This window comes from Rissa tridactyla, chromosome 1, assembly GCF_028500815.1.
Source record: "Rissa tridactyla isolate bRisTri1 chromosome 1, bRisTri1.patW.cur.20221130, whole genome shotgun sequence".
Classification (NCBI taxonomy): domain Eukaryota; kingdom Metazoa; phylum Chordata; class Aves; order Charadriiformes; family Laridae; genus Rissa; species Rissa tridactyla.
The window spans coordinates 103,080,155-103,092,927 of NC_071466.1; the positions used below are offsets into that span (position 1 = coordinate 103,080,155).

At 42.6% G+C, this 12,773-nt stretch overlaps 1 protein-coding gene across 6 annotated transcripts in view; it reads left to right on the forward strand.

Annotated features, from left to right (window-relative positions):
* RUNX1 (RUNX family transcription factor 1) overlaps positions 1 to 12,542 on the forward strand; it is a 175,114-nt gene extending 162,572 nt beyond the window's left edge. For 5 of the 6 annotated variants that reach the window (XM_054224271.1, XM_054224594.1, XM_054224451.1 and 2 more), the window contains 2 exons: positions 3,281 to 3,442; positions 6,993 to 12,542. In XM_054224271.1, coding sequence (XP_054080246.1) covers positions 3,281 to 3,442; positions 6,993 to 7,486 — 656 coding nt within the window. In that variant the 3' untranslated portion in view covers positions 7,487 to 12,542. Of the gene's footprint in view, positions 1 to 3,262; positions 3,443 to 6,992 lie in introns of all 6 variants that reach the window. The other variant, XM_054224506.1, reaches the window with a different exon arrangement.
* Positions 12,543 to 12,773: the final 231 nt, after the last annotated feature.

A 12,773-nucleotide genomic window follows, 5' to 3' on the forward strand; every position in this document is an offset into this window, starting at 1 on the left:
AGATATTCTGAGTTGTGAAGCAACTCCCGTTTATTTGCAGCATATTTTCACCAAATTAACTTCAGCCACACGAACCCACACATTCAGTTCCCCACGCCAAGCTACAAACTTCTGAGAAGTGCACCTCTTTATTTTGAAAGCAGAAAAGAGGTGGATTCAGAAAGAGCTTGTTGCATTTCTTTGAGGAGCTTAGTTGTGTGGCAAATTTGAACCCGTTCCAGTTTAATTTCAGGTAACCTGAAAGCTGAAGAAAAGCAGATATCACAAAAATAAAATGCTATTTGAGGCCCCTAATCCAGATCCTACTGAAACTGCTGGAAATGCAAACCTTGCCTTTACCGGGAGCTGAATCTGCCTCTCGATACTGAAATGCTGCCATAAAAATGCTATTACAGTGATACTTTTCTCCACTTCTTATTAAAAACCTCTGGAGGTGATGCCTGGGGTTAGTCAGCACAACCTGCTTTAATACGTGTATATAATATAATGCGCTATATTAACATCACTGAATAGACTGCAACTTGTTAATCAGTCTAATGTCAAAAAGCCGATCTTTAAGAGCAAATACAGGGATTGGGAATACAGGTACCAAGACGGAAAATTGATTGGTAGTTTGAACTTTCACTTAAGAAAGACTTAATGGGATGAGGAGATTAATAATGGGGGTCTCTCGGGCTGTCTGCCACTGTTTCAAGTACCCCAGAGGTCAGTAATAACAGCAAATGGATGAGGCAGGTCAGATACCTTGGTCGTCTCTTTCTGGATGTTACTAGACACGTACTTGGTCCATTATCCGGTTTCTAGTCGGGACATAGCACAAAGCTAATTCTAGTAGCACTAAAAGAAAGAAACCGTGTTTCAGTTTAGTCTTGTCACTGTTTAGTAAATCCATGACAAGGTCTTGCTTCCTCTTCTGCCACTGTGGTGGCTTTTTCTGCATCTTCTTACTGTTGTTCATGTGTTTATTGCACTTGGGACTGTTTTACGGACCAGGATCCTTGTTGGGCAAGGTACAGCACAAAACCATGTCTCTTGTCCTGAAGAGAGACAGTAAAGTAAGAAACAGGAGAAAAGTGTCAGACAGAGCTGCCCCGCCATGCAATGACAGCTTCTAAGAGGAGAAAACAGACAGTACATTCTCCTCTTTCAGCCTGAAAAACAAGGTTGGGTGGCAGCAATGCCCAGGTCACCCCAAAGACAGACTTTTCTCCTCTTCTCTGCAGTGCTAAGACCTAAGGACAAGGCACCTGAAAGCAGGTGATAAAACATTTCCAGCCAAAGGGGTTCAGTGGCTTCTGCAGTGACAGTGTTGAAGAGAGAGGTGACAGCGGGGAGGCTCTGTCACCTGTGGCATCAGCCTTGGCAGAGAACACAGAGGGCTCCCCAGGCAGGAGGACTGGCCGAGGGACTTTCCATCCCTGGGCTGGGATCCCTCCAGCCTGCATACCATGGTTCTAGTCCTCAGCCACATTGCTGAACTGCAATCAATGGGAATGAGTGCTGCAATAAGGGAGTAATGATTTCATTAACCCCATTTTAGAACTGAAACACGCAGTGCCGCACCATTACAACGCTTGCTCTGCCGATTCTTTGTGGTATTTATCCTAATGCTACCCCTGGAGACTGGATTCCCTCGTCTATCTCCCTGTCCTCTTTAATAAACACTGACCATACGTTAACAAGGAGATGATGATGTAATTCAGAATAAGACAGGCTTTGTGCCTTTGTCTTTTTGTTTGTTTCTGCTGAAGTCCCTTTAATCTGATTGGATGTCGCTTTTGAAACAGCATGAGTCAACTGAATTTATTTCTAAGGAACTCTGCCTGAAAAAAAAATTAAATATTAATAATATCTGAATTTGAGTATGTTACTCAGCAGAAAAATCTTTACAAGGCTTCAGTTTATTCTGCAAGTGACTTCACTAGTTATTTTTTTTAAAGCTTGGAGTATAAATCTTTCATTCTAAACAGATGAAACAAACAAAATGTAAAACTCATCTCCATAAAGCACAACACAATAATAATTTCCAGATGGTCTTGCTGATGGAAGATCAAAGTCTTCATCTCAGACTTGGGAAATTTCCCTTCCATGCTGATACCAGTTTTATCTGAATGCAGTTCATCCAACATTCACTTTTTTCAAAAAGACAATTAGCTAGATGAAACTGCAGGAGAATGCTCTTAGAGCTGAAGAAAACAGTAAAGATTTTACTAAAAGTAATAAAAAAGGTTCTGGGTAGGTAAGGGGGGGGGGGAATCTTTCTCACTTTGATTTACACAAAAATTAGACATTTCTATACACTGAAAAATGCCAGCTTCATATGCAAAGATGAAATGAGCAGAAAAGAGTTGTTTCTGCATTGGTGCAACTGGCTTGGACCAACTCTCTGCCATGCATCTCTGATTTCAAACGTCAGCCAAACTAGTCGTGTGGCTAGAAAATAATACGTTCGTGCTTTTCTGTAAATGTTTTAGGCATCTGTGCATTTTGAGATTTTGCTTCCAAGAAGCAGCAGTTTCTGCAGAAAGCCTGTACTCGTAGGGTGTCTGCATTTTCCGCTTAGCAGTGCCATAGACTTTGTGTAAGGCTTGCTGTTTCTGAAGTTCAACCGCTGCTAGTAGATGGACCCCTCACTCTGAACTGTACTTCTGTATTTTAGCGTATTCAAAATAGACGTAAAAAATACCTGTTCGTTTCATTAAGCCTAGGATTTTCAAAAGATTGAGGAATTTTAATTCCCCAGTCCTGTTCATCCACTTAGGAGTCTGCCTTCTGGAGGACACTAGTTTCACTCTCCATCTCTGTCTCTCTCATACGCACACACACATTTTCATCTTGTTTTTCTTTCTCTCCTTACACACTTGCACAGAAGCACTCACAGTTCAGTATTTTTGTCTCCTTGGTGCCATACAAGACATGCCTTTTTGGCTAAATGGGCTGCCAACACGCAGCCTGAAATACTAATGCATCTCAGCAATGAATAGTCTTTCACCTTGGAAAGCTTAACCTGCTTTTCCCTGACCGCTTTTCCCTGTCCACTGTCAATATGAAGCATCAAAAAGCTTCAGAAGAAAAAAATCAACCCATCAAAACTCACAGATGCACAAATAATATTTCAGAAAGCAATTCATCTGAAGGTCTCTTGACAAAGGGGATTATGGAACTGAAATGTAATTATCTTGGCATTTAAGTTTCTGTTTCCACCATGTGGTTTGGTTCACATATTTGATTGCAAAGTTTTGTCATTCAAAACAGCCTATAGGTCTCTTTCTCATTGCAGACACAAGGCAAGTGCAGCCATCTCCGCCGTGGTCCTACGACCAGTCCTACCAGTACCTGGGCTCCATCGCCACCCCCTCCGTGCACCCCGCCACGCCAATATCACCCGGCAGGGCGAGCGGCATGTCATCCCTCACGGCAGAGCTCTCAAGCCGGCTGTCAAGTAAGTACCTAAAAGTTAGTCCCCTCACACTGGGCCTCACCAAAGCCTCAAGGCCGACTCCAACGCAAACCAGTTGCCATGTCCTAGGATGCTGCCACAGCTTTTCCCCAGTTGCGTTGAAGCCTATTGTGGGCTCTCCAAGCCTTCTCCAAGGCTTTGCTGGGATTTGGGCGAAGAGTGAAGAAATAGGGTTTGGGGCCCAACATATCTTTGTCAAAAAAGGGGGGAAAAAAAAAAAAGAGGAGAAAGCAGCACTTTGAAGATGTATGGAACTATAAAAATAGTTTGGAGTGCTGAAGAGCTATGGTATCTGCCAAGAAATGAATGCCATGGATATTTCAATTCTGTTTCCTTCCCTTGCTCTAAATTCAGACTAGAGCACAGCAGGTTATGGGTGGACACACTGACGGCAGGATGGTGGGGTTTGACATTTTAAGGGTTGCACTGGATTGTCTTGTTACATCTTCGTCAAATTGTACTGCAGAGCTTTACAAGCCAACATAAAAATGTAGCGTGGAAGTGAAAGCTACCCCCCTGGTTTCCACCATCCTCAACTGACCATCTGCTGACTCTAACACACACATATTGAACCAATATGGGTGTGTTCAAGAGCAGGAATTTTCTTAAAATGAATGAGAGCCATATAATTCAAATTTGCACACAGCTTTTTCAAAAATATCTTCTTTGGCTGCACATATTGCTCTCATTTGAATACTCAGGGCTTCTTCTAAGATCAGAGAGAATCACTTGAACGTGCTCCAGCCTGTCCTATTGTTGTCATATAGCGCCTGCTTTGAAAGAGTCACAGGGACAATGCCCAACAAAAGTAAATTATTTGTTAGGCCTGGTTGCTAATTACATCTTAGAGAGAGATGAAAATACCTGAAACCTTTCAGAAAAAAAAAAGAGAAAATTTCTTGTTTTAAAAAAAATCAATAAAAATTCTTATTCTTCATCGACACACTCTTCTTTTAAAATGAAAAGACTCCTTTTTGCTTTTTCCCCTGTGTTTCCTTCCCTTTGCCCTGGCAAAATGCAGAAACGGCAAAAACGGAGAAGGACGAAAAAAGATCTTCTTCATAGCAACCAGAAAATTTCAAGTAAAAAAGTTTATTTCATCAAGTATTTTACTTAGAATAGTATTTTTTCATGACAGAATTGTTTGAAATCAATGTTTATCAGCTATTTTGATTGTCAAACCCTATACAGGGGTGCCTGATGTATGTGTACTTGTAGGTGTGGACACATGAATCAGACTGAACGGAGATGTTAATCACATTTTACCTTTACCAGTGTGGCGACTGAGCTTGCACTCTGATAAGTGAACGCACTCAGCATTAAAATGCAGTATTTTTTGCATTGCTGTAGTGCCCAAACATCGTCATTTCGTACCAGGGTCCTTATTCTGGCACGCATGGTATGAACACCAAAGGTTTCCACGGCGGCTGCCCCCCAGGAGTGCACAGCCTAAGAGAAGATAGCCATGTACGCGTGGAGTAACTGTACACTGTGTTTCTTTTGCGGCACATGGTGAGCATGGAGGTAGAGCACCAGCACTAGGGCTTGTCGGTGCTTTTTGTGCCCGTGGTCACAGTGATTCACCTTGGGGTAGGCATAGTTTCTCCGTGACTTGTGAAGGAACCTAGAAGAGCTTCGTTCACATGTCTGCATTCTTTCTTTCTTGTCTTGGTTTTGTACATGTGGGCTGATCTCTACATATCTTAAGTGTTTTTTTATAATGCTTCCAAAATGTTACTTCTATATTAAATGTCATTCAGTATTCCCAGAAAAATCTTTCACAATATTTTCTCCCCAATCCCCTTACTGTCACACACACTTGCTGTCTATCTAAGAAACTTCTCCTTGTCAGAACAGAGGAAATTTTAGGGTTTTTTAGGCCTTTCCATCTAAAGACACGGTGCCTCAAAAGAAAAAGCAAAGATATGGGAAATACTTGAAACACCTTGACATTAAATCTCATTATTCTGCTTTTTGCCAAATTGGGCAGAAGAAACCCTCATCCAGGCAGTTTGGAAGTTTCAAGAAGTTTGATTTCTTTCTCAGGAATGAGGTGTGAACGTACCATTTAAAACCTGGCAGGTTGTCAGATGCCATCTTCAGCCTTAGCTACTCTGAAGCTCCAGCCATTCCATACTGTAGTGTATCTTGCCACGTTAAATCTAAAGGTCTGGGGGAAGGAAATGTGGTCAGGGGTCCCATTAATCTTCCAGAAAAAAATGTAAGGCAAACTCAAAAAGGAAGCATACAGCGTGCGTCAGAGCTTTTCTAAGAAATTTACAGAAATTCATCAAAGTGTGCTGGCTGTGTCATTGACGAGCTTTCAGAACTTGGCACTGGAGTGTGTCTGCTCTAGCTTTAAATCCGGTCAGAGCCAAGAGCTTTTGTTTTCCCTCTGCTTCTTCTCATGAGTATTTCCTTCAGCGCATGGCTCCTCTTCTGCAGACTCCACGCCTTGTCTGACAGAAGAAGTTGTCTTCTGGAAAGATTTTTTCTTAATTATTATTGTTGTTATTTTAATCATGCAGAGCTGCCAACTCTAGGGACTGACACCTTCCATTAATCTGAGTCATGACGAAGATCCTTCCTAAAGAGGCCATTATCTGCTCCGCTTGTTTAATCCTTGCACACCAGGGAAGGAGACGATGGGACCGGGCATACTTCCATGTTTGTCAGACAAAGCGGAGCAGGATTTGACTGTCCTATAAAACATTTCGCCTAGCAGGATGAGAAAGGCTTCTAGCACACACGAAAGGAAGAAAAAAGGCCAACCCCCAAATATATAATTCTGCTTTAAAAAGGCAGTACTATTGTTGTCCTTTTTTACATCCTCATTAGAGCCAAGATATTCAGAAGTTAGTAACAATTATGTAGACATTATATGAGGATCTAGATATGAAGACCTTGAGTGAATCTGATTTATCTTGACCAGCGTTGAGAGTTGGTGGAGAACTGTGCTCCTAAGTGGTGACAGCTGGGCTGAGCCTGTGTGTGTAAATCCCCGCTGTGCAGGTTCGTGTACCCGAAGAACAATCTCTGCACCACGGAGCTTCTCATTTGAGTCAGCAAATAAAACTGGGTGCAAGGAGAGACTATGCAAAAGCTGGACAATTTATATTTAGGTCCCATCAGTGTCCCTGGTGAGTCAAGTGGTGCTGGGCAAGGAGCTTGAGATCTGTGTCCCTGTTCCTCACCCATCCATCCACCCGCTGAGGACAAGGACACTCTGGAAGCGTCAATAATTGCACGTACTTTACGGTCTCTAAGGGCAAACACATACACATACAAAACAGGGCAAGAGCTTGGCACTCCTCTTTGATTGCTGCTTTACTGAAATTTATCCAAAACATCTGGATCCGTGAGCGCTACGATGACTGCATGGAGAGCAGGTGAGGGATAGCTCTGTTCCGGCAGTATCATCCCTGCTTCAGTTAACCATAGACCAAAGTGTGGCTGTTGGTTATCGCCTCGAACAGGTGAACCTCTGTTCTGACAGTTCAACAGTTCTCTGTCTCCCTTCTCTCCCCACCAGGTGCTTCTGACTTGACTGCGTTCAGTGACCCCCGGGTGGGAATCGACCGCTCCTTCTCGGCGCTCCCCTCCATCTCCGACCCTCGGATGCACTACCCGGGAGCGTTCACCTACACGCCGACGCCCGTCAGTTCAGGGATAGGAATTGGTATGTCTGCCATGTCCACAGCCACGAGATACCACACTTACCTCCCACCTCCCTACCCTGGCTCGTCGCAGGCCCAAGGCAGCCCGTTCCAGACCAGCTCACCCTCCTACCACCTCTACTACGGAACCTCTGCCGGCTCCTATCAGTTCTCCATGATCTCGGGGGGAGACCGGTCCCCACCACGCATCCACCCCCCCTGCACCAACGCCTCCACGGGATCGACGCTCCTCAACCCCAACCTCCCCAACCAAAGCGAGGTGGTCGAGGCAGAAGGGAGCCACAGCAACTCCCCCACTAACATGGCCACCACGGCGAGGCTAGAGGAAGCGGTGTGGCGACCATACTGAATGAATTTTAAGTAGTTATGGGCCAGGACTAACGTGTTTTCCATTTCCCAGTGCCCGTAGGTATCCCATAAACACCCATCTTGCTTATGGGCCCTGCCATCTTCATACATCACTTTGAGAAGGAAACCCTCCAGAAGCCGGTGCTCCCAGGAGCGGTGGCGTGTATTAGCCAGCCCCTGGCGAAGCGACGTTGCTCCAGCAAAGGCTGAGCTTCTGGAAAGGAGGACGCCTGAGTTGGTGGTCCAGAGGTAGCGAGGGTGGGTAGAAAAGTACCCAGTCTGTTTCCAGGCCTGTGGCTTTCTAACCTGCCTGTGCTTGAAGGTCTCCACAGCCCTAAAGAGAGTTTCGGTTCACTTCTATTTTTAAGACTTAATACCTAAAAAAAAAGAACTTAGTGAGTTTACTGCATCTTCTGGACATATTAACTGTAAGGAGGTATAGGAAGATTCCCAGAGGGAAACTGTGAACGCTTCTGTTTTAGCAATGCTGTGAATGAGAGGTTTTATATGTTGAACTTCATTCTTTCTTTTTTTTTTTTTTAAACCATGTTGTATATTCCAAAGAATATGGAAATTTTTTATTGCTGGGGTTTTTTTGTTTTGTTTTGGGTTTGTTGTTTTGGGGGTTGTTTTTTTTAGGATGCAGCTCATCCTGCTTTGCATCTAATTTGTTTTATTTCTCTTGGCACCTTATAAATTGCAAAAAGAAAGATTTTACTCTTTTTTTTGTTTTAATCATGCTTGCTTCTTTCTTGCTTTGTGAAATGAAAGAATCAGCCCCTTTTTCAATGAGTTAATTTAACTTTTTTCTCTTGGATTTTTTTTTTTTTTAAATACAACGGCTACAGCCTTGGGTCATTTTCAACTACTGTACTAGTTTGATGAGTTCATTGATATTTATGCTTGATATTTAGACTTTTCTTATTTGTTGATACTATTATTATTTAAATATGCCTATATTAAAAAAGATCAGCAATTGCCTTTTTTTGGTAGCAGCCAAAGTCAAATTTATCACATTGAAAAAGGCTGGAATAACGATGGGTAAAGTGACCTAATTACCTAGAAATATTGTTTACAATTATCTCACTCTCATTTTACTCAGCTAACTGGGCTCAGATCCTCAAAGGCGTTTAGGTGCCCAGCTCCCACTGGAATGATTCAGGCACCAAAATCCCTGTGAATTTCTGTGCTTTCCCACCCAGTGGAGTCATCTCTCCCTACTCCTTCCTCGCTTTTCCTTCTTCACCGGTTGTGGTGACCCTCAGGGTCAGTAATCAGGATGTGCACATTTCATAAGGCAGACTCAATATTCTCTAACTAAATACATCCCCATTCGGCCCCATTCTGCTCCCGAGCTTGCCTGGGCTTCCCGAGAGTGCCGGTGGAGGCCTCCAAGTCTTTCAAAAGCGAGCGCCAACACGCAGATGGCATGGCAAGGGTGCAGCCCTGGCTCCGACGGAATCGGTGTGAGATTTGCTCCTGGCTCAGCGGAGCCAAGATTACTGCGCAGTACAAAAGCCACGTTCCAGTGCGCTGGAAAATAGATCAGTCCGTGCATCACAAAGTAACTCGAACTGGACAGGGTTGTCTAGCTCATCTGGAAAGCAGGCTAGCAAAGACGGGGCCTTAACGGTTCCTCCATCATCATCTTCTGAGGGGAGAGGAAGGGTCTTTAAAGCTGGTGCACACAATATTCTGTCCTGTAGCAAATACGCAAGGCTTATACTAACAGCATGTTAATACAGAGTCGTCATCGTTGCCCATCGTTACAGCACAAACATATCAGATGTCACTGTAAAGTTTATGGCACTATTTTATTTGAGGGTTTGGTCTGAATGCAGTTGTTGTACTACTCATTAATTGCAAACTGCTGATGTTGACACGTGTGCGTTCCAAATTAGCTGATTATTATTTAATGTACCTCTTAAACGAGTGAAACAATTGCAGGTCAACTCAGAGAGTATTTGAAAGCAGGACTTCAGATCAGTGTTTGATGTTTAAAAAAAATTAAAAGGATTCAAATTAAAAAGATCCTTGGCTGCAGGCAGCAAAACAGCTGGACTTATTTAAAACCATTTGTTTTTCAAGTTTTCTCTTTTTTTATATGATTTTGCTTCTTTGTTTAAGTCAGATGCAGTAGCACTTTGGTATTGAAAAGTTACAAATTGAAGAATTTACATTGCCAATAAGGTCATTTTTGTGCAGAAAATGGGGAGTGTTTCAAGAGATCTCGGCAAAAGTTCAAAATGGTTCTGTTAAAATACATGCATGGCTGTGTGCTTTTCATTTAGCATAATATCCTTTATCCTTTTCTAGAGTTTGCTCTTAACAAAAAAGGCAGAAAACACTGAAATTATATCAGAACAGTTAAAAATATATTTTGGAAGTATGGAGACCTTGCTGAATACAGACATACAGAGAGCCTACCTGCTGTGACATTTACATAGTTAGAATCTCACCTCTTCAGTAGCCTAAAAAAAAGTCCTTCTTCACTAAACAGTAGCTCTGTTGCAGAATCCATCTTACATGTTCTCTGTCGCTGTGCCATTAAAATCGCCATTTACTACAGCTCTCACATCTGCCTTGTGACTGGACCACCCAAGTGCATAGTAATGTGAGCATGAACCCAGAAGTGAGGGAGAGGAGAGGACCTCCGAGGAGCCAGATGCCACTGCAGAGGGCAGGGCTGCTGTGGCCGGGTCACCTCAGCCCAGTGGCAGAAGTGAGGTTGATGTGGCTAGTACACTCCCAGACCTGTTGCCACAGACTGCTTTCTGCTAAAGCCCTTTGCCCCTTTTAGCCCGTAGTATTGTACTACTCTTGAAATTAAAAGATCAGGGATTCACAGGAACGGGGAGTCGGCATATCTTTGCCTGGAGATTAGAGCTAACCGACCATTTTTTATGTCTACACACCTAATTTCTTTACATTTGTCCTAAAGGTGAAGTTTAATTTTACTCTCCCTGGTGTGAATAGGAGGAGGAACTGCAGAACCGGTCACCACGCTTACCCTGTGTCTTTACTGACACCTAACAAAACCCTGGGATTTCCCAGTGCCTCACTTGCGATAATTACCAGCAACTACACTTTTTGCGTCTAACCTCCCGGTGTATGTCAAGCACAGCACAAAGCTGCACCCTCTTTACAGAGGAAAAGCTAAGTTCATTATCTTTTCCAATTAGTCTGTTTAGTCACTGTGGGTCTCAGTGTATTCACACAAGTGCTTATGAGAAACCACAGTTTACTCAAATCTGTATTTTTGTAGCCATCCCCTGTCCCGCTACGGACAGCAAAGATCTTCAAGGCTGTAAAAATGCTCACATGTCATATCTTAAGAGCACATAGCAGGCAGAAAGAGGACACTTGGATAAAACATTTTCCCCATTCACACGTCTCCAAATTATAGTATATAAGTATATATTTTTTTATATATATTATATATATATTTATACAGTTTTATCATCCCGGTAGCTTAATGGAATCAAAAAAGAACCGTTGTCCTTCTGTTTTCAAGGCGCAGGCAGCGGACTGCCTTAGATACCTTCCCCTACCCAAACAGCTAATGGCAGGCCTTACTATCAGCTTGTGTGTTCCTTTCACAAGACACAACTCGTTGTCCAGATGCAGCTATACCAAACAATTTCCAAGTAAATACAGGGCCCAGCTCTCATTTGCTCTAAGGCCCATTTCTTTGCTCTAAAACAATGTTTATGCTCACTTCAAGAGTTCCTGCTACATTTCCAGGGCGATGTACCAGAGTTTTAGTGCAAGGGGGAAGCGGATGCAGAGTGCATCCCTGCTAGGGAGGATCTGATTTGCAGAATTAAGCCAAATTATCTGCTGGAAAGGAGAAAAACCCTTTCCTCCAAATGGCCCACAGGCTTTGTCAGAGTGTTCCGAATTGCCTGCACTCTTGAAACATTCATTACTGCTTTCTGGGTGACCTTTTCCATTGGTGTATTTGAAGATTCAGGAGAAGTGGATCATTTTTCTATTTGAGCAAAACACTTGCTTGTTTTCCTGCATCGTAACATTTTCGTATTTTATTTTTGTTAACCTTGCTTGGTCAGTACCGATCACTTGGCATTTTTCTCCTTGTCCTAAAAGGGTTGCATCAACAGAGTTACTTGTATTTATGTATGTAAATAGATTTCAAAAGCTTCATAGCAAAATATTTAGTGCTTGTAATTACTCCGCATTTTTTTCATTTTTCTGTGTTTTTAATGAACTTACCTTTGTGTTTGCTTAAATACTGTAGTGAGACTTATTTCTTTCCGAATTAGTTATTTTAGGCTTCAAGATTAACTACATTTTATTCACTTTTGTAAACAGTTATAGCATGGTCTCTATTCAACACTCTTCACTTTTTTGTGGTAGGGGAGAAATGAACGTGCAAAAAGTCTGTGGGTTATTTGTGGTATTCTGGGTTTGACAGCTACATCTTTCTTTAAAACAAAAAACTAAACTTTCAGTCTGAGGTGGCCGCGTGGTAAAGTCTGATGGGAGGACACAGCGGGAGACGCGCTCCTATCAGACTGGCATCGGACTGTGCTTGTTCAGCATTTACCGGCTATGTTTACAAAACAGATGCTGCAGCATCCTGGAACAGTCACATTTTCCCTTGACACTTTCATGCTGAACATTTCCATAAGGGGAAACTACCAGGTTCTGGAAGTTTGCTTTTTTGTTTTTGATTGCAGGGGATTTTTCTTTTTTTGGGGGGCGGAGGGAGGGGAGGGAGGCCGCTGTTTTTTTGGAATCAGATAGGACAAGAGAATAGAGTAGATTTTTCCCCCACTACAGGAAGTCTCTAGATACCACATCAGAGTAGACTCTTGCTGTACATAGGGATGGCTGTATCCAGCACCACGGGAGAATTCATTACAACTAGCAAACAGAGCAGCTGGACTGCTGCGTTAGTTCTAATGAAGACTTTCTTTCTTTCTTTTCTTTCTTTCGTTCTTTCTTTCTTTCTTTTTCTTTCTTTGTACCACAGTTTCCTCTGTAAATTCAATATCATAATTAGTGTGAATGACAAATAAAATGTTTGACAAGTATGCCCATTGGCCTGGTGCGTTCTTTCATCCAGGAGAAAGCAAGTATCTCCGAGCAAAAGTAACCATCAGAAAAAGAATATTGACAATGTATCACTTGCAACATCAAAATTATGTTTCCAAACCTTTTTTGTTTTTACTGATTTCTTTCTTTTTTAACATAAAATGGCATTTTCCTACTGTGGAGCGACCTGGCAGAAGGCCTGCTATCCAACAGGACTATCAAAATAGGAC